General features: G+C 34.2%; 1 protein-coding gene across 2 annotated transcripts in view; it reads left to right on the forward strand.

Moving 5' to 3' along the window:
• The window catches only part of LOC103556793 (DExD/H-box helicase 60), a 92298-nt gene extending 67443 nt beyond the window's left edge, over window positions 1–24855 (forward strand). The window contains exons 30-38 of one of the 2 annotated variants that reach the window (XR_011537736.1): window positions 4569–4673; window positions 4943–5084; window positions 6700–6821; window positions 12927–13074; window positions 14393–14535; window positions 19332–19483; window positions 21045–21107; window positions 23332–23512; window positions 24126–24855. Coding sequence is in view for 1 of the 2 variants with exons in the window: in XM_008529079.2 (XP_008527301.1) it covers window positions 4569–4673; window positions 4943–5084; window positions 6700–6821; window positions 12927–13074; window positions 14393–14535; window positions 19332–19483; window positions 21045–21107; window positions 24126–24225 (975 nt within the window). In the remaining variant the exon portion in view is untranslated. The remainder of the gene's footprint in view (window positions 1–4568; window positions 4674–4942; window positions 5085–6699; window positions 6822–12926; window positions 13075–14392; window positions 14536–19331; window positions 19484–21044; window positions 21108–23331; window positions 23513–24125) is intronic. The other variant, XM_008529079.2, reaches the window with a different exon arrangement.
• Window positions 24856–27134: the final 2279 nt, after the last annotated feature.

Genomic DNA, 27134 nt, shown 5'->3' on the forward strand with positions numbered 1-27134 from the left:
GGGGGTGCAGGGAGAAAATAATATTTAGTTTTGTTTGGCTCCTCTATCAATCATAGAATTTGCATCCGGATGGAATTTGGAATTACCCAAGCTTACTGTTTCCATGTATAATAGACATTGTCCTTTAGGAGTTAAGTGTGCTGGCATGGATTTAAAAAGAACTGGGTTAGATTTCTGTTTCCACTATTAGGAACAAACACATTTGTTTTTATGATTGCATAATAAAAGAGTTTATTTTTCATAAAAAAGTAACCCAAGTTCATCAATGAATATTTGCATAATGTAAAAAGTTAGAAGAAGAAACAGTCACTCATACCTAATTCTACTTTTCAAGGACAATATTATCATTTTGGTATTTTTTTCCATCATTTTTCTAGGCATAAGTGTGTGTTTGTTTTCTAAACACTGATGCATTTATATTTAATTGGACTTTAGAATATGGTTATAAACTTTTCCTGGAGTTTTTTGCTCAGAAAAATGTTTTGTGTCCAATCACGGAATGAAAGATTTAAAATTCATAATGAAATAATTTGATTTTCATCCTTATAGAGATGCATTGTGAAAGAGACGCACTCTTCCCTGGTTTTGGCTATTGATTATTATGCCCGGTTAAATCAGATACTATGTGCTGAGGTGAAGAGTCTACTAGGGCTTTTGTGATGAGTTGGTTCTTGTGTTGTCGATGGTCCTACAGAGCAGGCACGTATTATTTTAGACCACAACTTCCTCATTTTTGAGTTCTTAATTTTTATCTCTGTATAGAAGAGAATACATCCTCTAGAAAGCTGTTCAATTTTTTTCAAAAATGTTATCAGAGTGCTTTAATTTCTTTGCCATGGCATGTTTGAGAAGATCTACTTGTAATTTCACATAAAAGACTCAAGTGTGGGCATAAAATTCTTAGAATATTCTCTTTACTCATTACATCAAACTAAGATGGCTTCATTGCCTTCTGGCATTTACTGTTATAAAGGAGCAGACTCTTTTAGAGTCTCCTCTACAGGAGCCATACTAATTCCTGTGCTCTTGTAGTTAATTTGATTTTTTTTTTCCTGCCTATGTAATTATATGAATATTTTTAAAAAATCCTTATATTTCAAATTTTTTTCCGAAGAATTTCTGTTTTGTGGGGGCTTTTTTTTTTGTGAGGAAGGTTGGCCCTGAGCTAACATCTGTTACCAATCTTCCTCTTTTTACTTGAGGAAGATTATTGCTGAGCTCACATCTGTGCCCATCTTCCTCTATTTTATGTGGGATGCTGCCACAGTGTGGCTTGATAAGTGGTGCTAGGTCCGCATCCAGGATCTGAACCTGCAAACTCTGGGCCACAGAAGCAGAGCACACGAACTTAACCACTATGCCACCGGGCCAGCCCAAGGGTCTTTTTTTTAATTGATGTTTTAGTTATCATATGCTGAGAACTTTCAGTCTTCATGCTCAGATTTTTTTTTATCATGGTAAAATACACATAATGTAAAATTTACCATCACAACAATTTTTTTCTATTTTATTGAGGTCATAATAGATAATAACATTGTGAAATTTCAGTTGTACATTATTATTTGTCAGCCACCATATATATGTGCCTCTTTACCCCTTATGCCCACCTCCCAAAGCCCTTCCCCTCTGGTAACCACTGAACTGTTCACTTTGTCCGTATGTTTGTTTATCTCCCACATATGAATGAAATCATACTGTTTGTCTTTCTCTGTCTGGCTTATTTCACTGAACATAATATCCTCAAGGTCCATCCATGTTGCTGCAACTGGGATGATTTTGTTTTTTTATGGCTGAGTAGTATTCCATTGTATATATATATCTCATCTTCTTTATCAATTCATCTGTCAACGATCATAGCAATTATTAAGTGTGTAATTCAGTATTGTTAAGTACATTTGCATTGTGCAATGCTTAGGTAGTTTTGGAACTAAGAATATATTTCTTAAATTAGATCTTTGGTATTTATTTCTGTTTTAATTTGTTCAGTTTCTTTTTAAGGAAAAGTTATAATTTTTAAATTGAAAATCCTTTTTTTCTTCTCCATTGCTATGTTTTTCTTCATATGAGAGAACATATGAGATTTATCTTCTATATCACTGATGCAGCCTTGCAAAGTTTCAATTCTGCTCTTTGGTAACACAAATGTGGATCGATTTTAATTCTGCTACTGGATTTTTAGTTTTCTTGAAATTTTTTCTACTTCATATATCACTCTTTTTTATCATAATAATGTATTATTTTTAAAATGTCAGTTTATATTGTCCACCTGCCTTATGCTGTTATGCTGCATTTCATAGAGGTCATATCACATCCATTGAGGATACCAAGTAATTAAAAAAAAAATTTTGTCGCATAAAGAACACTTTCATAGGTCAGCTCTTTTGTTTTAGAGTAAAAGCCAGTGTTCTTGTGACGGTCTGTAAGGTTCTACAGGAGCTAGTCTCTGATTAGCTTTCGAACTCACCTCTTTCTCCTCTCCCACATGAACCCACTACCTGCTCCACAAACACTCCAGGCACATTGCTGTCTGACGACCACGGCTTTGCTGTTTTTCTGCTTCTAAAATCTTTCCTCAGATATAAGCATAGCCTCACTCTTTTAGCTTGTTCAGAGTTTTACTCATTTATGCCCATTTATATGTAGCACATATCACTCCCTACGTAGCACCAAATATCTATGTCAAGTTTTTATTTATTTTCTCTATATTTCCCACTGGAATGTAAGCACCCTAAGGCCAAAGATGTTTGTTTGTCTTAATTTCTGGTGTGGACATTCAATAAATATTTGTAGCATGACTGAATAATTTTAGGAAGATGATCAGTTTCTTAGAAAGAGTTGATCTATTGTGAGTTTTTCTATTTTCTTACTTTTGAATGAAGGTAAATATATCCAAATCTGGTAGCTTGCTAAAGAACAGGATTATGGTTTTTCTTCTGGTTTCACTCTCTGCCCACCTCAGTGCTGTTTAAAAATCCTTTCAAATGTGGAGCTAGATGAATAGATTTTGGTTCAAATCTCAGTATTTAACAGCTTTTCAACTATACGCTTTTCTGGACTGAAAATTCATCTTTTACTTTTGCCAATCTTGCTGGCACATTGATCATGTGGATATCATTCATCACTACAAACCACAGTATGCATTGCTATCAGGAGTCTTGCTACCTTAATAAGACTTTAATTATGCAGTCTACATCTCTAAGGTTACAGTGAACCCCCATGAGTTGCTCACCCCATTACTACTTTGCTGTTTTCTGGCTGTTGCCATCTGTGACTAAATGCAGAGCAAGAGAGAGAAGAAGTTGTAGGAAAGGCATTTTGGGTGACGTCAAATAGTATCACCCCAAAGTTAAGGTAATGAAGAGCACATCCCCTTCCTTCCTCCCTTCTTTCCTTCCTCTCTACTGCCCCCTTCCCCTCTTCCTTCCTTCCACCTAGTCCACTGGCCTTGCAATGAGTAGATATGTTTCCCAGCTTCTATAAAGTCTCAGGTCTCAAGGCAGCCAGGCTTAAACTTTGGTGATATTGGGACATTTTGCTTTTATTGGGACCTCATAGATATTTTAGTGGGCAATTGAAAGATATCTGAATTACTCTCTCAGTGCTGTTTTACACTTGAAACCAAGAAATATTTTTATTTGGTTTTAATCAAACTGGTTCCATTAGTTTTGCAACAATACTGCGGGACATAGAATAATATAATATCTTGTTTTCTTCCAGAACAAACCAAGAGCTATAAGTTCTTAAACTGGATTAACATTTGTTACCAGATTATTTGGCAATATGTTGCATTTGTGATGATTCTGTTTTATATGTTCTGTTTTGTTAAAGGAAATATTTGCCATGTAAGAATATGGTAAAACAAACAATATGAAATCTAATTAAATCTTATGTATTCCTAGTATCTGTGTGATATAATAGATATGAGTAATATCTATCTTATTATTTTATATTCTTTTATGTGATGCTCAGTCAGGTTTGGCCACCAGAGGAGACAGAGAAGAAGTTCAGGAAAACGCAGTTTATGGTACTCACAGGTCCTAGAGACGGGAGGCATGCCTCACCATGCAGGACCACATATGAAAGACACCAGATGGGCAGAAGGCAGAAGACAGGAGCAGGGAGAAGGTTAAGGTCACTGCCTTTAGTGGAGCTTTTGTATGAAAGGCAAGACAGGGCAGAGTAAACAGTTTAGGATTGACTAGTTTAAATAATTCCTTTGGGCTGTGTGGGTGGTCTCTAGTCTCCTGGTACCCGACCCTGGAATGATTTAGGACAGGAGAAATATTGGCTGGGTGTGTGACAGTTAGGTAAGGAAGTAGTTGGGAGTATAAAGTTGGGATTGGTTGATTTGCATATAGTAAGCATGATTTTAGGCAAGTTCTTGTTATTTTTTTGGGATTAGCTACCCTTAGGAGGAACACTGTCTCCTCAGCCAGAAAGGTTTTTTAAGATGTCAAAAGATCATAATATATAAAAACAGTAAAAAAATTATAGTGCACCCGTATTGTCATTTACAGATGTATTTCATATCACTAACATGGTGTGGATTAATGTATTTCTCTTGAAAGGTGATGTCAGTGCTAAAGCATTCATTGCTGTCCTTCAAACAACCCAGAGCCATGCAGATGTTAAAACTTTACTTCTTGTTTTCTTTCCAGTTCCTGATGAAAGAGGTATGATTGTGCTTTGTGTTTTTGTGAAATAAGATTGGTACTATTTTCATTTCTTATCATGCTAAACTAATTGTAGTTTTAGGAGGTTATATCTAATGATTAATATTACTTATAATTGATATAATTAGCAAAATCGGGCCAGGTAATGATTATCAATCTCTCTTATATTGACGTTAAGTACTATTTTAAACTGGTACTTAATAAGTTACTTATTGATTATTGTATGTGGTGAATTGAGTCAAACTACTAAATTATTTTTGTTCTTTTAGGGCTATTTAAATCAAAAAGGAAATCCAACGGGGTTTGCTGGGCTTGTATCACATTTGCATTATCATGAGCCTTCTAATCTTGTTTTTGTCAGTTTTCTTGTAAGTGGCCTTTTCCATAATCTCTGTCAGCCAACCAAGAAAGGTAAGCTTGATGTTTCATACGTATAGTCCAAAAATAGCAACGGAGGCTAGAGTGAAGCTAGCACTTTGGGAATATTTTTTCTACAAAGAGAATACAAGTTAATATTTAGATAATTTATAGATACCAAATTAGACAAAATAAAGTTTTATATACTTACTAATATAGATTATATGGGAAACAAGAATATTTTAAAACATCAACTTCTTATTAACTTCGGTGATTCCTTGGCTCCAGGATTCAGAACACAGTAAATAACATATGCTTTTTTAATAAATATTTTCTTCTACTTAAATATAACATGTAGTCATCATAGAAAAAGGATATAGGAAAGCATTATGTTAAAAATATTCACTGTTAATATTTGTAAATATTTTCTTTCACTCATATTTTCTTTGAATATAACTGTATAGTGTATTTAAATAGCTGTTGTTATATTAATTGTATAATCTAGAATCTTGTTTTTCCCCTGAATATATTTTTGCCAATATCATGTAAATTTTTTGTGAATTCCATTTGTAATGCCGACCTAATATTCCGTTTAACACAGTTTCTATTAAAAGCCTTTGATTTTTATAATTAAACAATAGACCCCTTAAACAGTGTCCCTAAAGAAATGTTTCTCTCTTTGTGCTTAAATTTGTTATAGTTCCTAATGCCTGATGAATTCAATGCCTTTCACACCATTACTTTCTTTTATCTTCCATCATTAACTGATAGGAACACTCTATTTTGCACAATAGGTCTAGTCACTATGCTCTGAACATGCATTATTCTGTGAAACAAGGATACTCAGGAAATTTGATCCCCCCAAAAGCTCTGTAAGGGGAGAAATAATTTCAGGCAACAGGAAGTGCAGTTGTGTTTGTTGCTGTGTGTGAGGGGTGGGGTGTGGTGTGGTGGGTGTATGCAGTTATAAACACGGAGATAGAAAATTTGGTAACTTTGTGAGGCAGAGAGTATGGTTATCACTATTTTATAAATGAGGAAACTGCGACATAGAGAAGTTAAATAAATTGCCATGGTCACAAAATTTTAATAAGGGTCAGTGCCAAGATTCAAATATAAGTGATCTGACTCCAGAGCCCATGTTATTAAGTGTAGCACCTTTCTCACCACTACAATATAGTGCTCATATATGGTGAAGGATAGAGAGCAAGTCAAGTTGACCACATTTAATCTGATGGCAGGGAGGGAAGGCAGGGAGATAAGGCTGGGAGATTATTTGTAGGCCGAATTTTGGAAAACCTGAAAGGCTAGGCTAAGGAGACTGGATTTTGTTTATGATGCAATCAGAGATTTTTGAGTAGGTGAGAGACGTGATCATAAAATGCTTTAGGAAAACTGATCATAGAGTGAAGAGGGGAGAATCTAGGTAAGGAGATGAGGCAGTTTGTGGTCGAATGACTAGGCTCTGAACTAGAGGGGGAGCAGCGAGAATGGAAAAGAAGGGACAGATGTATAACTGCTAGTAGACACAGTCATTCCTCACTTGCTATATTGGACAAAAATTTTTATTTTCCATGAAATGAAATGCAATATGACATTCAATTTAAAGATGAAAAATGGGATTAACACACTTTTTTACATTTATAACAAGACATTTTGTTTTGTATAGGCTCAAAACGTTTTTCTCAAGATGTTATGGAAAAGCTAGTGTTGGTATTGGCAAATCTGTTTGGAAGAAGACATTTTCCAGCAAAGTTCCAAGATACTACTGTCAAGTTTCATCAATCAAAGGTAAAATTTATGATTCTGACAACATTAAATAATTAAGATAATTTAATAGATCCTACCATAAATGATTCAACAGCAATAGGATTTTATTAATGTAGGATTCTTTTGTTTTGTAGAATAATAATGTATTCTTTTGATAATCAGTGTTACATTTAGTCTGTATTTATGTTTCCCTCTATAAATCTATCAAAAGATTAAATGCCTTGAGGAAAAATAGCATAAAAAATTTTCCTCATGTTTTTCATTTGAATGTGTCATCTTACAGCATTAAGTGGCTAAAGAAAAAATGTAGGTAATTGTACAGTAATGAACTAATAGTTCCCATCATTGAATCTGCAATGCTCTTAGGATCTTTTTACCTTGAGGTAGGGCTATGGACAGGGACTGTATGTTGTGAACTATAATATCCTCACTGAAAAAATATTAGAATAGTCATCTAAGAAATCACCCCTTGACTTACGTGGACTGAAAGGAGGAAAACTCTTTTCCAATTTTATTTACAACCTTTTCTTTGATCATGATTCCCTATCATTAAATCAGCACCAAATGCTATTACTAACGAACTCTACCAGAATCTGAGAAAGTGGGATAGGCTGGTTATACTAGATAACCTTAGTAAAAGGTGACAAGGAACAAAAAGAGAAGGGTGATCTGTATTGCCTAACCTCATGAAGTCAAATTACAAATCTTAGCCTTCACAGAATATTCTTTAGATCAGTGAACACAACTTTAGTCATTGACCTATCATCTTCACATTTTTTTCATCACATGTACATTCTTGAACTATTTAATTTTTTGTTTAAATAAATTTATACTTAACTTACAAAAGAAAAGTATCTCTATTCTTATGAAGAAGGTCATCATAAAAAATATAATAAAAGATGGATTTGAGTGGAGGCCTCCTGTCCCTCTCTTTTTTGTTAATCAAAGATTATTGGAAATTTGTGCATTTCCAAGTAGGATATAATAGGTGGCCATCACTCTTATTGCAACAGAGAGCTATGGAAGTAATGAGGATTGGATTGGCTAAAATTATAAAATGGCAAGACCTTATACAAGATGTGATAAGAATTTTCAACCACGGTTTTTCTCCCAAAGGATTTGTCGATTCTGGACATGGGTTAAAAATTGTATTTAGCATGTGCAGAGAGCCTCTCCTATGAGATTTTATTAAAAAAAAAAACAGCAATAAAGCTTTTGCTGATCACATGGAGCTGGAATGACAGACTAGAAACTTGAGAGACATAGTGAGTTTTAACCACAGGACAGTTACTGGGTACCAGATCTGCATGAAATGTAGGGGCACTACACCAAATTTCTTACAGTCTTGTAGCATTTATTAAATAAAAACTCACTAAAGGGAAGGGTCTGCATTTATGCACAGGCTTGTATCCCCCTCATCATTGAAGTCATTTAGGACTGGAAGGTGTAAAAGAAAGTTAAAAAACTCCACAGGAAGGAGGTGGATCTTTGCGAGTCTTTTAAGGCTGAGAAGACTGAGACCAACCAGCCTCATACTCAGAATCCCAAGAGGGTTATGACCTAGGAACAGAGACAAACCAGACATAGCCTGAAGCTCATTAAAACTGAAAACCAATACCAAGACTGATAGCTGACTTTTTAACCAAAATAATGGGAGCTAGAAGAAAATGGGAAAAAAGTTTTCACTTCACTTTATTTTCATACATAAATGTGTAAATATACTTAGTATATGTTTTAAACATAATTTAAAACAGGGTAAACATACTATAATTGGTTTAATAACATATCAAGAATATATGCAATATCCACCTTACTCTTTTTTTTTTTTAGCTTTGTCAAGATATAATTGCTATATACAAAATTGCACACATTTAACGTATACATCTTGTTGAGTTTGGACATATGCATACACCCATGATATCACAACAACCAGGGTACTAAACATATCCATCACCTCCAAAAATGTCCTTGTTTTCTTTTTGTTTGTAGGAGCACTTAACATGAGATTTATCCTTTTAATGTATTTTAAAGTGCACAGTCTTCTATTGTTAACTACAGGTACTATGTTGTACAGCAGATCTTTAGAACTTATTTATCTCGTATAACAGAAATGTTATATCAAATAAAGGCAATTCCCCATTTCCTCCTACCCCCAACCCCTGGCAACCACCATTCTGTTCTCTGCTTCTATGAGTTTGACTATTTTAGACACCTCATATAAGTGGAATCATACAGTATTTGTCCTTCTGTGACTGGCTTATTTTACTTAGTGTAATGGTCTTTAGATTTATCCATGTTGTTGCAAATGGAAAGCTTTCCTTCTTTTTTTTAAGACTGAATAATATTTCATTGTATGTATGTATCACATTTTCTTATCCATTCACCTGTTGATGGACATTTGAGTTGTTTCCATATCTTACCTGTTATGAATAATGTTGCAGTGAACATGAGGGTGCAGATATTTCTTCAAGATACTGATTTCAATTCTTTTGAATATATATCCAGAAGTGAGATTGCTGGATCATATGATGGTTCTATTTTTAATTTTTTAAGAAACCTCCATACATTTTCCGTAGTGCTTGCACCCATTCACATTCCCACCAACAGTATATAAGGGTTCTAATTTTTCTACATCCTCCTTAACACTTGTTTTCTTTTGTTTTTTGTTTTGATAACAGCTATCCTAACACATCTGAGGTGATATCTCATTGTGGTTTTATCTGGATTTCCCTGATGATTAGTGATGTTGAGAAACTTTTAATGTTCAATGCTTTTAATACTTGGTGGCCATTTATATGCCTTCTTTGGAATAATGTCTATTCAAGTCCTTTGCCCATTTTTTGTTTTTTGCTATTGAATTATAGGGGATGCTTATATAGTTTTGAAATTAATCCCTTACCAGATACACAGTTTAGAAATATTTTTTTCCCATTCTGTAAGTGCCTTTCACTCTGTTGATTATTATCTTTGCTGTGCAGAAGCTTTTTAGTTTGATGTAGTCCCACTTGTTTGTTTTTGTTGTCTATACTTTTGGTGTCATATCAAAAAAATCATTGCCAAGAACAATGTCCCTGTATTTTCTTATACTAGTTTTACAGTTTTAGGTCTTACATTTAAGTCTTTAACCATTTTGAGTTTATTTTTATGTACAGTATATAGTTAGGCTCCAATTTCATTCTTTTACATAGGTATATCAAGTTTTGCCAACACCATTTGTTGAAGAGACTGTCCTTTGCCCATTGATTTTCTTGGCACCCTTGTCAAAGATCTGTTGACTATATATACATGGTTTTATTTCTGGACTCTCTATTCTGTTCCGTTCATCTATATGTCTGTCATTATGCTTGTACCATGCTGTTTTAATTGTGTTTTGTAATATGCTCTGAGATCAGGAAGTATGGTGCCACCAGCTTTGTTATTCTTTCTCAAGATCACTTTGACCATTTGGGCCATTTTGTGGTTCCATATGAATTTTACGATTTTTTTTTCTATTTCTGTAAAAAAAAAATGCCATTGGGATTTTGATAGGAATTTCATTGAATCTGTAAATCACTTGGGGTAGTATTGACATCTTAACAGTATTAATTCTTCCAATCCATGAGCATGGCCTGCATTTCCATTATTTGTGTCTGCTATAATTTCTCTGTGTTTTATACTTTTCAGTGTGCAGATCTTTCACCTCCTTGGTTAAGTTCATTCCTAAGTATGTTATTTTTTTTGATACTATTGTAAATGAGATTGTCTTAATTTCTTTTTCAGTTACTTAGTCAGTGTATAGAAATACAACAGATTTTTTATTTTATTTTTTGAGAAAGCTCAAACATCTGCTAATCCTCCTCTTTTTGCCGAGCAAGACTGGCCCTAAGCTAACATCCATGCCTATCTTCCTCTACTTTATATGTGGGACACCTACCACAGCATGGCTTGATGAGCGGTGCCATGTCCGCACTCGGGATCTGAACTGGCAAACCCTGGGCCACCAAAGCAGAACGTGCGCACTTAACACTGCGCCACCGGGCTGGCCCCAACTGATTTTTTTAATGTTGATTTTGTATCCTGCAATTTGCTGATTTTATTTACTAGTTCTAATAGATTTTTTTGTGTGTGTGCTATGAGGTCTGTGCTAAAAGAAATATTATATACCATTAGGCAGATGGAAAAAAATCCAAACTTGGGAAACAAAAATGCAGGAGGTCACGAAGTACACTGGAAAGGATAATGTGTGGGTAGATATAAATGAGTATCTACTGCATCCAAAAATAATAATTATTTTATTGTATAAATTGTATTATGTAATTTAAAATATATGTAGAACTAAAATGCATGACAATCATAATGCAAGTCTTGGGAAGAGTAAATAGAGTTAAATGTTTTAAAGTTCTTGCAGTATTAAGAATTGTAAAAATTGAAGATGCATTTTGTAATCTCTGGGGAGAAGACTTGTAAAATAACCCCACAAATAAGCACTAATAGAAGAAAAAACTGAATAAAAATGACAAGAGAAGCAGAGAAAAGAATAGATGACAGATGATCTGAATAGGAAACAAATACTCAGTACACAGAAAATCAGCTATACAAGTAAATTCATTAAATTTGGATTTACTAAATACGTTGGGTAAAATATCAAGATTTTCAGATTGTATTTTAAAAAATCTCACAATTATATGGTGTTTATACAAATCACATCTTAGCTATAAAGTCCCAGAAAGATTGAAAGTAAAGTGATGGAAAAAGATATGCCACATAAAAATCAACTAGAAGACCCAGAAATACCTTCATTGCCTGAAAATTAAACAAATTCATTTCTAAAGCACAGAGGACAAAAAAGAAATAAAATGGAAATTATAAAATATTTTAATTAAATAATAATGAAGAAAACATACAAATACAAGATGTAATTCATGCAATGATTATAGGGGAATATATGACCTTATAACCATATCTTAGAAAAGAAGAGAGGCTAAAAAGAATCACTGATTTAACGTCCTAGCTAGAAAAAATCCCAAAAAAGAACAGAAAATCTAACCTGAGATAAGTAGAAGAAAAGAAATAATAAAATGAGAACAGAAATGAGATGTATTGAAAACAGTTGTACAAAAAGGAAATCAATAAAGCCTAAGTTGCTTCTTTGTAAAGATTAATAAAATCTGTTAATACCTAGCAAGACTCATTAAGAATAAATGGAGAAAAAGCACAAATTACAAATAATAGGAAAGGAAATGGTACATTACTATACATCTTACTTCGGATGTCAAAAAAACAAAAGATATCATGAGTGACAATGCCAATAAATTTGACTATTTGGACAAAATGGGCAAATTCCTAGAGAATGCAGCTGTCCACAACTAATCAAGAAAGATATAAAAAATCTCAAGTGTCTGATATCTATTAAAGAAATGTAATTAGTTATTTAAAAAAACTTTTCCTCATAGAAATGCCTTGGCTCAGAGAGCTTCACTGGTGAATTCTTTCATTATTTAAAGAATAACGTCAAATTTTCACAAACTCTTCTACAGAATACAAAAAGAGGGAATACTTACTTTTTTGGGAGCAAAGCCTAAATTTAATACCAAAACCTGACAAGGACATTATAAAAAAGAGAAATGCATTAAAAGAAAATTAGAGATGCATCTCTTTTATGAATTTAAACTAAGAATAATTAACAAAATACTAGCAAAAAGAATCCAGTGAGGTTTAAAAAACTCTCACAATCCAATGAAGTTTATTCCAGGCGTGCAAGAGTAGTTTCTCTAGCTACTTGCTCTCCAAATGTACCACCAGATTCTTTGAAATATTCACAAGTCTAATGTCATTTGAGAGGGGATGCTTCTGTTTAAAAGATGGTTTTGATTAAGTAGTGTGGAAGCAAATTTTTTAAAAGTAAAGGTATTGGTTTTTATAAATGCAAATAGAAACAAAAGATGAATTTTACCTCAATTTCACAGATGAAGGGATGAAACAGTGACGTCATTGAATAAATAGATGTCATTGAATAAATAGATGACTATAGAATTATATTGCAATGTTCTTTACCCTTCTTCCAGTTTCAGTTTTCAAGGAGGCGTAGATCTCCCTGAAAAATACTTGGCCTCTAGGGTGTTCTTGATGATTTCCTTGACGCTTTAGGTGTTCCTTGAGGATCTCCCTGAGGACTTTAACGCTGCTTTAGATGAGTATAACATGAAAGTCACAGAGGACTTTGCCTCCTTCCTACTAATCGTTTCCAAACTGGCTGATATGAAACAGGAATATCAACTCCCATTGTCAAAAATAAGTAAGTATATCTTAGCTCCATTGTGGAACAATGTAAAGAAAAAATAAGCTTGCCTAAGATTATTTTATCCCAGAAGAAGAGTAGAGCCCTGGAAAGATCAGTCCCCCTTAGAATAAGGGGATGCCTCTGCTTTTCCAAGGAAAGAAACTTTGATAATTAGAAGTTAAAAGGGCAATGGAGATTGAAACTAAATAGGTGACTTATAAACCATCTTGATTTAAGGTTGCTTTTGGGTCAAGCCTGGAAGATGGAGTAAGGATACCTATGAGATGAAGAGAAAATAGAGATCATTCTGTCACTGTTTTTCTTGAGAGGAAATATGTGTATGTTCGTGAGTTTAGACTCTTGGCAGATTATCTGGATCCAAACTCTGGCTCTGCTACTTATGAGCAGTGAGACCTTGAGAAAGTGACTCCATATTCTAGCCTCAAATTTTCTCAACAGATATATGAGAAAGAGAATAACATTATTTACCCAGTTTGGGTGAGCTTTAAATAATTAAATTAACATATGGGAATATCTTAAAAAGTGTCTAGCGCATAGTAAACACCATTAATCCTTGCTCTTATTTTCCATAAGCTATTGCATAGAAATCTTCTAGAGGAAGGAAAAGGTGATGGGATGAAGGGACAGGGTTGAACTGTGGGTAGTAATTTCTCAATTTCATTATACCCTAACATCAATTAGAAAAAGTCAAGGAAGCAGAGTTCGTAGGGTCCCGGGCCCTGTTAAAATGAGCAGCAGCGTGAACAAAAGCAGACAATGGCAGTGGAGCACTGTGAGCATTCCAGAGGAGGCATAATTGGAGTGTGTGAATATTCTGCCTTTATTACAAATTAGAGCTAATTTTGAATGCATGTCTGGTGCTTTATAAGAGTAGCAATGGGAAAAATATTTCTTTTCACATGCCATTTCCAAACCTACTGATAGTCACTGTTTGGAACACATTGTCTAGAAAGATTCTAAGACCAAATCTGAGTTCAGTGGGAAAAAGTACCAAGCTAATAACAATAATTCTGTGTTAAAAGAGTACACAATTTAAATTTAGTCTTTTGTTATCTGTTGATCAACGCAAGTAAAATATAATATGAAGTTTTATAATATTGATAATAATTTTAATAGTTAACGTTTGTTGAATGTATTCTGTGCCAAGATGATCTACCCACTTTATGGGATATATCTCATTCAGTCTCCATTATGATGTAGGCCCTGGAAAGTTGAATGACTCCCCTCGTGGCATGGTCTAGAGCAGTTATACAAGGTTTGACAATTTGGCTGATTTTTAAAAACTAATCTAATCCCAACCTGTTACGGCCAGATTTTGCAGGTAATGAATGTAAAGGCTCCCAGCTTGTGCCTCACTTGATGAACTGCAAGGAAGGAAGAGCAGCTGTTTCTCCATTTGTCTGTCTCTCTGGGAACTCTGATGACGATTTGCTTCAGCCAGCAACTCCCAGTCATGTAAGTGGAAAATCGGGTTTATGAATAAAAGCTCTTTGATACAGAATTCCCAGGTCCACCACTTTTCTTCCATCTTTGAAGACTCTAGGGGAGATGGACACAGGTTTGCTGTGAAAAGAGCACATAAAACTATCTTCAGGCTTTCCCAGAATTTCTAGAGACTGCAAATCCCATTTACATTCTGGATCACTGATGTCCAAAAGGGAGTACAAAGACCTAGACATATTTGAAATATGTTGGATAATCCATTTGAATGTTGGAATAAACTTGTGGAAATTTGATTTATATTTTAATACAAAATTTGAGAAAGAAAATAAGTTTTGTTACGTGTGATATTATGGGTTGACATTGGTGTCTCAACTCCATTCTATTTCAAAATCAGTCCTCTGTCGTGTAAAATAGCACAGTAGCACTTACAAGAATTTTGAAAAACTATATAGACCCTTGTGCATTTTAAATGGACACATTCTTTTTTTATCATAAATTTAAATAGTTTCTAATGACATAATTTCCAGCTTCAGATAAAATGATGATATATGGAAATAAAACCATTTCATCTTTCCTTTAAATATATAAAATGGAATATAAATACTAAAGTCTTTTAATACCCCTGATTGTCAAGTTAAAAACAAGTCAAGAATAAAATTTTTAATGGCTTAAAGTTTGGTATAGTTCTTTTTCTCTTGTGTTTAGATTCTACATTCTCCCACATAATTTTACCTTAATGTAACGTATTTTTAAACATAAAGTCATCCCATCTGTCACATTTGTTAGCTTAAATATATTCAGTTTCAATTTAATGGTTATTTCCTGTTGATCACAGAAGCTTAAATATAATATAAATTTTGATTATAGTTATTAAAAATAAAATTAATATTGTATTGGAAATGTATATGTTAATGAGATGGATGGGACTATTTCTTTTTTAATTAGTCCACATAACAATGGGATGAAAATTTACTTATTTTCAGAATGAGACAGGGTTCCAGTATCAATCTTAATTTGGATTCTGAGAAACATTATTCAAATAGATAAGTAGCTGAGAATGAAACAACTTTCGTTACAAAAATAATACGCACTTCTTCTAATTCTTTCTGAGTTGTATGCCCCAAGTCACTTTGCAATCTATCATCAAAATATATTTTTAATATATTCTTAATTAAAACAATTAGATCCACTTCCAATTTTGTTGAATTCAAGTAATTGGAAACTACCCAACTTAAAATTTTTTTTTTTTACACAGCTACTACTTTGAACAAAGCACCTTGCTGGGCACATAATGACCCAGAGAGAAAACATGAGATTAGGTGGCACTCAGTGTTATGTGTGCTAAGTAAATACTACTTAGGTTATGCCAAAGTGGCAGTTTTTGCACTGCAATGTTCTTGGTTAATGCTGCAGCATGAATTTTCAACTGTAGTTCCAAAAAATACAAAACAGTATATTTTTCCATAATTTATGTGGAAAGGATGAGATACAAACACATCACTTTTTTCTGTAGAATGAGAAAATTAAAAGAGTAACAAAATGTAGGTTAGGTTTATATAACACATTAGATCAGTAAGAAAAAAGCATTAATAATACATGGGGCAAAAGTCAAGATAAAAATAAAGATAATTTTAAGCAAATTGATCATATTAATCCAAAACAAAGGGAGGACAGAATAACTGTAAATGGTGGCTTACAATATATGACTATAATGAAAAGCACATGTAAGATTCAACAAAATGTCTTTTGATTAAAAGGATTTACTGGCGGCTGGCCCAGCAGCACCATGGTTAAGTTCACATGCTCTGCTTCAGCCTGGGGTTTGCTGGTTCAGATCCCGCATGTGGAAACACAGCACTTGTCTGTCAGTAGCCATGTTGTGGCAGCAGCTCACATAGAAGAACTAGAAGGACTTACAACTAGAATACACCACCATGTACTGGGGCTTTGGGGAGGGGAAAAAAAAGAGAGAGAGGAAGATTAGCAACAGATGTTAGATCAGGGCAAATCTTTCTGAATAAAAAAAAAAAACTCCAAAACTGAAAACTAACAAGTGACTTCAGCAAGGTTGCAAAAAATGAAAATTTCTGTTCACATAAAAACCTGTGCACAAATGTTTATAGTAGCTTTATTTGTAATAGCCCAAAACTGGAAACAACCTGCATTTCCATCAACAGGTGAATTGTTAAAAAAACTATGATACATCCATACAACCATATCATGCAGTACTACTCAGCATTATAAAGGAATGTGCTGTTGATACATGCAAAAACTGGGATGAATCACCAGGGAATTATTCTGGGGGGAAAAAAGCCATTCTCCAAAGGCTACATTTATATAACATTTTTGAAATGACGGAACTGTAGAAATGGAGAACAGATTATTGGTTTCCAGAGGTTAAGGAAGGGGTGGAAAGAAGAGAAATGGATATGTCTATAAAATGGCAATACCAGGGATCCTTATGGTAATAGAAATGTTCTGCATCTTATCTATATCAATGTCAATATCCTGGTTGTGATAGTAAACTATAATTTTGTAAGATGTTACCATTGGGGGAAACTGGGTAAAGGGTAACATGGTATCTCTGTATTATTTCTTACAACTGCAGGTGATTCTGTAATCATCTCAAAATAAAAATTTTAATTAAAAAAGAAAATAAATCCACATTAAAATAAAAAAAAATAAAATATATTTTTTTTACTTAGTCTTAAAGTCATTCACTTTCTCAATAGGAATGCAATATTGCCCTTTGTTGTTCCTCTGTACATTCTCAAACCTCAAGGAAATGTACTATAGTGAGTTGAAAGAGACTATTTGTTTCATAAAATGAGAAAAAAGCATTTGTGAAAGAAGAGGTGGCTAGCTAGCTCTATCGGCCTTATCCTCATTGAGCAATGTCTTACAATAAACTGCCTTTGAAGAATGTGGAATTCTGGAATAGAAATAATAAGGGACTGAACTTTAGCTTCAAATTTCCAAAAGTTTATTCCAACATTCAAATGGATTATCCAACATATTTCAAATATGTCTAGGTCTTTGAACTCCTTTTTGGACATCAGCAATAATTTTATGAAGCTTTTCCCTCTGTATTTTATTCGTATGATTACAAACAATTAATTACTTATATAAGAGGCTTGCAGCTAACCACATTGAAAAAAAAAGACATATTTGTTAAGCATTATAATTTCCCTTTCTCCTTGTTATACAATTAATTCAACTTATGGACAGTATGTGCTATTCACTTTTGATTCTTTTCCATATGCAAATTTCTCCACGGGGTTTTGGAGGCACACTGATACAGTTATAATAGCATATAATGTTTCTATCTTATTGCCACATGATCACTATCAATGAGAAGAGACCTTTAAGATATAGGACATGAATTGATTCAGACTCATGTTTTTTTCTGATGGCATACTAGAGAGAAGGGGCCAGTTCTAGTTCATCTATTTTGAAACATCTTGCACTGGTCGATATTTCCAGAACATTGCTTGATGGTAACATGACCTTTGCCTTACCCAACTCGCTTTATAGAAATTTAATTTACTAGTATAAGCTATAATTTCTTAAAACTTATTTTGTTTTTCTTGTTTGTTATACTTAGTGTAATACTAAATATGCACACACGTATCTTTAAATGGCATATAGATAAGCTATAAAGCATAAAACTGAGGTGAGTACACATCAACTCAGCCCTGTGTGCTCCTCCTCTATTTCATTCCCTTGTCTTTCCTCTTCCTCCAGGGTATCGACTATCCTAAATTTTTTGTTTTTAATTCTCCTTTAAAAAACTTCATATCCAAAATCACTTTTTATTTTTACTGCTTTTGAATTTTACAAACTGTGAAGGAATACTTACTGTAGTCTCCTAGAAGTTGCTTTTTCTGCATTCAACACTATGCCCTTAAGATTCATCCATGTTGTAACAGGAAGCTCTATTTTATTTTTACCATTCCATAATATTCCATAGTGTGAATATAAAACAACCTGTTGATCTATTCTCCTCTTAATAAATGTTTGTGTTTGTTTCTGGTCTTTACTGTTACAAGCAATGTTGCTGTGAATGTCTGGTACACATGTGCAACGGTTTCTCTTGAGTGTAAATCTAGAGTTTTGGGGGTCAAAATGATTTTCTGGATCATAATGGAATAAGAACAGTCCAAGAGTTTTTAATGATAATAAGAAGAACTTTCCAAGCTACTACCAAATCATTTTTTAAAGTAGTTGTACCAATTCGCACTCTCACTAGCAGTGTGCTAGAGTGTCTATAGACCCCATAAAGTATAGTTTGCAAAAAATGAGCAGACAGAGAGCACTATTGATTTGCTTTCTTCCTCTTCTTATTTTCCTTCTTTTCTTCTCTCCTTCTTCCTCATCTTCATTTTTATTCTGGTAATTGAGTTCCAAAGATTGTCAGAGTTGTTCAGTTGAAGTCTTCCCTTGAGACGCACAAAGCACCAGCTTCCTGGTCCTCTGTTTACAAAGATATTTCCAGCACCAAATAGGATAATGGCAAAACTGTAAATTAGCCTTTCTTTCCTAGTGAGTCTTGCTAGAGTCTAGCAGCTGGATCATTGAAATTGCCATCATTATGCTGTGAGGCAATAATGTTCATAGGAGAAACCAAGTCATTCTCTAGGCTTGTTTAGGATGGCACCACCCCAGTGGGTGTGAAAGGCACTGTCTTCCTTCACTATGAAGAGTGTGCTTTAAAAATGTTATTAAAGGAAGTGACTACAAAGGACAATGTAAGAAATCATAAACTTTCTGTACATATAAATAAATTAAAAAGAGTTGTGTTTCTGCAGGTCATTCTGCGCACAATGGGTATTGATCACTCTCGGGCTCCTGTGCTGTGGTCACAGAGATTTGATAATCAAGGAAGAAGAATGCCACTTAATGCTTATGCACTTGATTTCTATAAACACGGTTCCTTGATAGGATTAGTCCAGGACAACAGGTATGTTTTATCTAACTCCATCTATCTCTATCTCTATCTCTATCTCTATCCATATCTCTACCATCTCTATCTCTGTCTCTATCTCTTTCTGTATCTATCATTTCTGCCTCTGCGTCTACCTCTGTCTCTAGCTCCATGTCCACATCTTTGTCCATGTCTATGTCTATCTCTTTCATCTCTACCTCCATCTCTATTTCTATTTCTATATCCATCTTCATCTCTCTGTTGATCTCTATCTCCATCTCTATTTCTATATCTAATGGATGAACTTAAAGAATTTTAGGAAAAAGGCTTTTTATAATTTCAAGTATAGGTTAATCATGCTGAACATACTGGATTTTTTTCTTACAGATGAATGGCAAGAGAGAATAGTGAATTCTGTGTTATTTTTGTTCATAGTTTACCAGAAAAATCTTGAAACTTAGGCTGACTCACGTGTCGTAAAGATATACCCTAGATATAAATATTTACAAACACTCACAGATATATTTTTATTTTTTACTGTCCTATTTATTCATTGTTAGATATTTTACAACAGAATAACAATAACAAATAATGCCATCCTCTCCATTATCTGAGAGAAGTATACAAAAAGTATGTAATTGACACATCTACGGACTGAGAACATGACTATTGTTTTAGCTCGTTGGCAGGTAAACCATTTTCAAAAACAGTTAGCAGGGAAAACCCCCTTGGGTTTACCTAGGAACGGAGAAATGGGTCCAGGCACTGAGTACATACATGTGGGAAGGGGCATTCTGTCACACCAATCAGGAGTTCAATATGCATTTTACACACAATTTTGAGCAATCTTTATTGAATTAAAGTATTTAAAATTTCTGACATTCTTGCAAAATGGTCATTTTAAAAAATATGACACATTATTGTGAATAAAGTAGTTGTGACATTAGTAAATAATTAATTTGGGTCTTCTCTTTTGATTCTCTAGCTCCCATTCACCCTCTTGAGCTTTACTTTCCTAGTTTGGTGTTCTCCTGAGATAGTCAGCTTCTTTTTTTTTTTCCTCTTTTTAAAATTTCTTTTTATTTTTTATTGCAGTAACATTGGATTATAACATTATCTAACTTTCAGGTGTACATCATAATATATTTCGAATTCTGTGTAGATTACATCATGTTCACCACCCAAAAACTGATTATAATCCATCATCACACACATGAGCCTAATCACTCCTTTTGCTCTCCCCTCTTCCCCCTTCCCCTGTGGTAACCACCAATCCAATCTCTGTTGCTATGTGTTTGTTTGTCGTTGTTTTTATCTTCTACTTATGAGTGAGATCATATGGTATTTGACTTTATCCCTCTGAATTGTTGGCCTCTTGTGAATTATCTCTGGTTGCGATACTTGTGATTCTTGAGTTCATAATCATCATTCCCAAAGATTAAATCATCATCTAGGAGTGTGTGGCCGAAACGATTATGGTAAATACATGTTGACAGACAAAAGTAATCTATTATTAATGAATCCAGCATTTCAATATGAAATAAGAAGTTCTTTAATGTTTTTATACCATTAATTTTCAAAATATTGTTTTATTTAGGATGAATGAAGGAGAAGCTTATTTGCTGTTGAAAGACTTTGCACTCACCATTCAAGCTATCAGGTGTGTTATATATTTTAAATATTGATTTCAGATTTTCCAGTAAGTTAATGGTAATTTGAGAAATGCTGAGCTCGCACTTAAAGATGCCACTGAGCCTCTTGGGTGCTATGCATTCCAGCTCCCCAAAGACATTGCAGAACTTCTTCTCAACACCTTGTTGCATTTTTTCTATAATAGAAGTAATCCCAGAATCCATTGACATAAAGTTTCACCCAGACCAAAGCCTCAGCCCCAGGCACTACATACCAAAACGCAGTGATATTCCAAAGCCTCAAGAATCCATGGACTCTAGTGTTCTGAATGTCCACAATCAGTGTATGTCAGAGACATGATAATTCAGAGGGCCTCTTAGGGCTCCATCAAGTCTCTGGTTTATATCGACTCACATATTCCTGATTCTCTTGCTTTATCTAGTGTTTTCTCCAGGCTTCACCTGGTTCTCCCATATTGGCTTCCTGTTTTTGTCTTTAACAGAGCCCAGTAGGGACCCAAGCAGTTCTATACTTTTTGTAGATATCCCCATGCTTAGGCTCCATTAGAAGGTTCATCCTTAGGTCCTACCTACATCTAGTGTTTCCTGGTTAAATGTCCATCTTCCTGAAGCCTCCAATCTGCATGCACTTCACACTTAATGGGTATTCCTATTTCTATTACTCACTTAAAAAATTATATATATATATGTACACCCACATACATACATATAATTTGCCATGAATCCCTTCATTATGGAGTTCTTTCTAGTCAGGTCATTGTATTTTATTTCTTTGATCTGAGATTAGTCAGACCTGTTTGGACTTTTTATACAGAAGATGAAACTTTTGGGTTGCTGGAGCACTAGGGAACTGCTCTAGATTCCTTGAGTATCTCTAGGTAGTGTATTCCTTGAGTGGCTCATAGTTATGCAAGTTATAATCTTCAGAGCATTCCCAAAAACTCCAGAGATTTTGGAGCTGTCTCAAAAGCTGGGCTCATTCATTCAACAATACCATTGAAGTATTATTGGTTTGAGGCATACTTCTAAGCACTTGGGATATAGAGAATCATTGAATCTATCCTTGCTTTATAAAAATCTTATAGGGTAGTGAGAGGAAGCTCACTTGTGGATATTACAATGGTAGTAAGTGCCAGGATGATAGATAAGGGGGTGACTTACTCTCTACCTTGGATTCAGAGAAGGATTCTCAAAGGAAGTAATTTTTTGACTAAGTCTTAAAGATGGGGTAGAGAGAATAGTGTTTTCAAAGGACACAAATGAGAAAGGGCCTGATATATAGGGATAGGCTTCACACTCACTATGGTGGCATGTAGAATATGAGGATTGTGATGGGGATGTGGAGGATGCTGAGTTGCTTAAAGCGACTTTAAAGGCAATTTGGATATATATCAGAAAGGGTCTTAATTGTCACATTATGGAGTTTGGGCTTAATATTTTGAGCAATGTGTAGACAGTGCCTAAGCATGAGTGTGATATGGGTCTATGGTTTATATGTGACAGACATGTGTATGATTTATATGTATGGCAGATACTCAAAGGCTGAAACAGTCATGCAAGTGAGAGGGATAGAGGGTCTGAATTAAGGAAACAGAAGTAATGATGAAGAAGACTGGTTAGAGAAATACCTACGGGATAGAGTTGAAAGAAGTTGTCAGTAAACTTCATAGAATTGGTGAAGATACCAAAGTTTCTACTTTAGTTAATGATACATAGGAAACATAAGAGTGAGGTTGAGCTTTGGGGTCTGGGAACCAAAAATAGTGAGTTAGAGTTTATGCATGTCGTGTAACATCTGTGGGCTAACGTTCAGGAGGAAATGTGTGGTAGTCACAACTATAGGTCTGTAACCAGGAGGAAATTCAGTGTTGTAGATACAGATCTGGTCATCCATGGTGGAAAGTCAATGAAGTCACTGGAACTCTAGTGGAACCATAGTGGATAATGAATTTCAAAAGGCTGATAAAATGTCAGGTCCTGATTGTTTTCAGTTCTTGATCAGCCTAGCTGCATTATCCGTTCTTGGATTTCTCTTTCCATATAATGTTAGTTTCTTATTGCTGCTATAACAAATTACCACAAACTTAGTGGTTTAAACCACCACAAATTCATTGTCTTGCAGTTCTGGAGATCAGAAGTCCAAAATGAGTCTCACTGGGCTAAAATCAAGGTGTCGCATTCATTTTTGGAGGCTTTAGGGCAATCTATTTTACTGTCTTTTTCACTTTCTAGAGGCTGCTGGCATTACTGTGATGGTGGCCCCCTTCTGCCTTCAAAGCCAGCATTGATGGATAGAGTCTCAGATTGCATCATCTGACATTAGCTTTTTCCTGCCTCCCTCTTCTACTTATTAGAACCTTTGAGATTACACTGGGCCTACGAGGATAATACAGGATAATTTCCCCTTCTCAAGGTTAGCTAATTAGCAATGTCAGTTCCATCTGTAACCTTAATTCTCCTTTTCCATGTAACCTTAATTCTCCTTTTCCATGTAACCCAACATATTCTTAAATTTCTGGGGAGTTGGATGTAAATATCTTTGGAGGGCGTTTACTCTGTTTACCACACCTGTTTTTTTCATTTTCGCACACATCTAGGTAAAGAAAAGAATATTTTACTCTTCATAGAAGTAGTTGCCTGTGGGTTCCAGTGTATGTTGGACACAGTAGCAGAAAAAAACACAAAATGGCTCTATAAGAGAGATGTGGACAAAAGAAAGGGAATTTGTGTTGAGTCTATTGAAGGGAGGTGGGATCATGTTACATGGAATTTGGTGGCCTTTATAATCCTCTTAGCAATAGACATGGAGAGAAATTGCATGAGAGGTGTCTTGTTATCTTTATTTTATTTTTTTGTATAAGATGTTTTGAGATTAATATGTTTCTTATCATTATTCTTCATATTTTGTTAACATTTCATCATCTAGTGGGATTCACTTAATTCTGCCTGCCTGGGGAAAGTCCTTCTTATAATACTGACTCTCACTAAAATGGGTTCTTTTCATATATATACATTTCCATTTACAGTATTTCCTTGCGTGAACTATGTGAAAATGAAGAAGACAACGTGGTTTTAGCATTTGAACAACTGAGTGAAACCTTTTTTGAAAAACTTAACAAAGTCTAAAAATGAAGTCTATCCAAACCACTTCAGATGTTGCCATGGGCCTTTTTCACGTCATATTTTGCAATTCTCATGCTTTTTGTCAGAAATACATATATTTGAAGTGGAAAGAGCAAGCACTTTGGAGACAGAGTTGTGATCAAATCTGCTGTATTCTCTAATGTGTAGCCTTGGATGAGTTATTTAATATCTCTGAATTTTGGTTTCTTCATATAGTTGGGTAATAATGCTTATGTCTCAGCTAGTTTGCAGATATATTGAGAAAATGTAAGGATTTTGTATGTGACTGAAGACCAATTTTTACTCTGTGAGGCATAAACAAATACTACATTCTCAACATTTTTCTCCTCAATGTCATAATTTGTAAAATGTCTAGTAAGGATAGAGTAAATGATTACAGTGTCTTGAAGTTGAAAATATTCTCTCTAATTAACTTAAATGTGATTATGTGACTTAGAGGGCTGTTAAAATAGTACCTTTTAGTAAACTTCAACTACTTTTTAAAAAATATAAATGAGCATTTTGTTATAAATTCTGTGATGCTTTAAAATAAAACATAGTTGATGATTTGGCTTGATTTCAATTGTATATAAGTGACTAGAAAACACAAAGAAATAAAATGGGTTTAATCTATTTACTGTTTGTCTCCTTGTGTTAAATCTATCCATCTTTCAATCCATTTGCACAGACGTATGCATTGTATATATAATAGTTTATGTATAATCACTTTCCCTCCCTAGCCTAAGCCTCAGATCACAGTTCTAGAATCTATTTTGGATCATAAACTTGAATAGAGCATTTCATCCTTTGCACAAAAGGTCTGCTTTCTCTTCCTATGGAGATGTTTTACCGAAAGATGATCTTTTGTATGACATTATTTATACATAGATTGTATTGGCTTAAAAAAACACCCGTAGTTCATCTTGTCTGGAGCTAGAATAGTCTGTTCCCTGGGATTGACCCATCATTGCATGTGCCATGTTAGAGATTTATACTTTCTTTGGGTTAAACCAATTTTCATTATTTTAAAACATGCACTACAGTAGTTCCTGAACACCAAGAAACTTTGAAACCAAAGTGGTTTCTATTGTCCCTAAATCTCTACTCAAAACAATGATACACAATATTGTTATATTATAATGTTACATTCCACCCCGTGATGGAGACATTAAGATTTTTTTTCCATATGACTGAGCCGTTCTGGCTCCCTAAGTTTTAGGAGGAGAATAAGATTATTTCCTGTAATCTGGTATTCCTTTAATTATTTCCTGTAATTAGGTATAGAGAGAGTTATACCTAATCTCTTTGAGGTGAGTCTAATGGGAAGCCTCCTTTTTTATTTTTAGGAGCAAATTTAAAGAGTAACTTGAAAGAATTTATGAAGTGTGAGTATGCATAGGAACTCTCAAAGCATTTTATGTTCCATTTGCTGTAATAATGTGAAACTTTTCTTTTTGAGAAACATATACAGAGACCCTGATGAAATTTACAAGAGAATCATTTTTACTGCCATAATTTATTCCCATCTTCTCCCCAAGAGTGGGAAAAATCATATTGGCATTGGGCTTGTGTAGGGTCTTCTGGAAGAGGAATTTATTTAAAAAATTTATTTTGGGAGAACTGTAGATGCATATGCTGTTATAGGAAATAATACACCCGTGTATATATAGTCATTTAATTTATGATGAAGAGGCCAAGAATATACAGTAGGGAAAGGACTATCTCTTCAATAAATGGTATTGGGAAAAGTGGACAGTCACATGCAAAAGAATGAAACTGGACCACTGTCTTACACCATGTGCAAAAATTAACTCAAAATGGATTGAAGATTTGAACATAAGGCCTGAAACCATAAAACTCCTAGAAGAAAACATAGGAGGTAAGGTGTACCCCTGGAATTAGTATGTTTTATGTCAATTATGCCTGAATAAAGAAAAAGAGAGAGAGAGAGAGAGAGAAATAGCACCTTTAGTTTCTGTGGGAGAGTAGGAACCTAACTTTGGTGGGCAAATTGCTCCAAGTTGGAAAATTACCTTCTATCATAAAGATATTAGAAGTTTGCTTTTCCTCTGGATAAAGTTAGTTAGATAATACAGATGGTCACCCCAATTACCAAATAAGATAAATCGTGTGCAAATGGTGTTGTCAAGGTCTCTTACTTGAGGACTAGTTATTGTTTATCTTGAAAACATGTGTAATGGATTGTATCTACTTGGCTATGTAAAAGGCTGAGATTTCTCTCTGTCTCTGCAATCTCATTGCTGATTTCCTGTAATGTTCATCACATTTTCACAATGCTTATTTGGTCATAAGATGTTTTATTTCTCCACTACCTTTGTGGAGAGGATTTCTGTGTTGGGGGAAGATTTGGGTTTTAATTCTATTTCCCCAATAATACCTATGCCCAAAATATTGAGACTATAAAGTTAAGAAAAGTAATTACTTTTTAGTTTTTAGTTAGTTCTTGAATTAGGTGATACCTTATCACAAAACAATTTAATAGAGTCAGAAATGATAATAAAGTTAATGTTTGTTATATATTTTGTAGTGATTAACTGCACAAACTAAACCTATGTGAATAAATCCCTTAAAATAGAAAAGATTAATTTTCTGTGAATATCAAGTGTTGTAGTCTATGTCACATCAATATGAATGAAATCAATGAATATTTGTGCATTAAATGGTTAGGTAAAGCCAACTATAACTTTGGGGATCGCTTCACCAAGGCATATCTTTAAGAAATGTAGGATTTCTTTGCCTTTGTGCAAAGGGAATCTAAATCTGGAAAGATGTGGTTGGTGAATTAGTTATTACATATTTGCAGAAAGTAGCTTTAAATAAAAGTCTAGAGGAGAAAATGAAATCTTGCCATTTGTGACAACATGGATGAACCTTGAATGCATTATGCTAAG

The sequence above is a fragment of the Equus przewalskii genome, chromosome 2, assembly GCF_037783145.1.
Source record: "Equus przewalskii isolate Varuska chromosome 2, EquPr2, whole genome shotgun sequence".
NCBI lineage: Eukaryota > Metazoa > Chordata > Mammalia > Perissodactyla > Equidae > Equus > Equus przewalskii.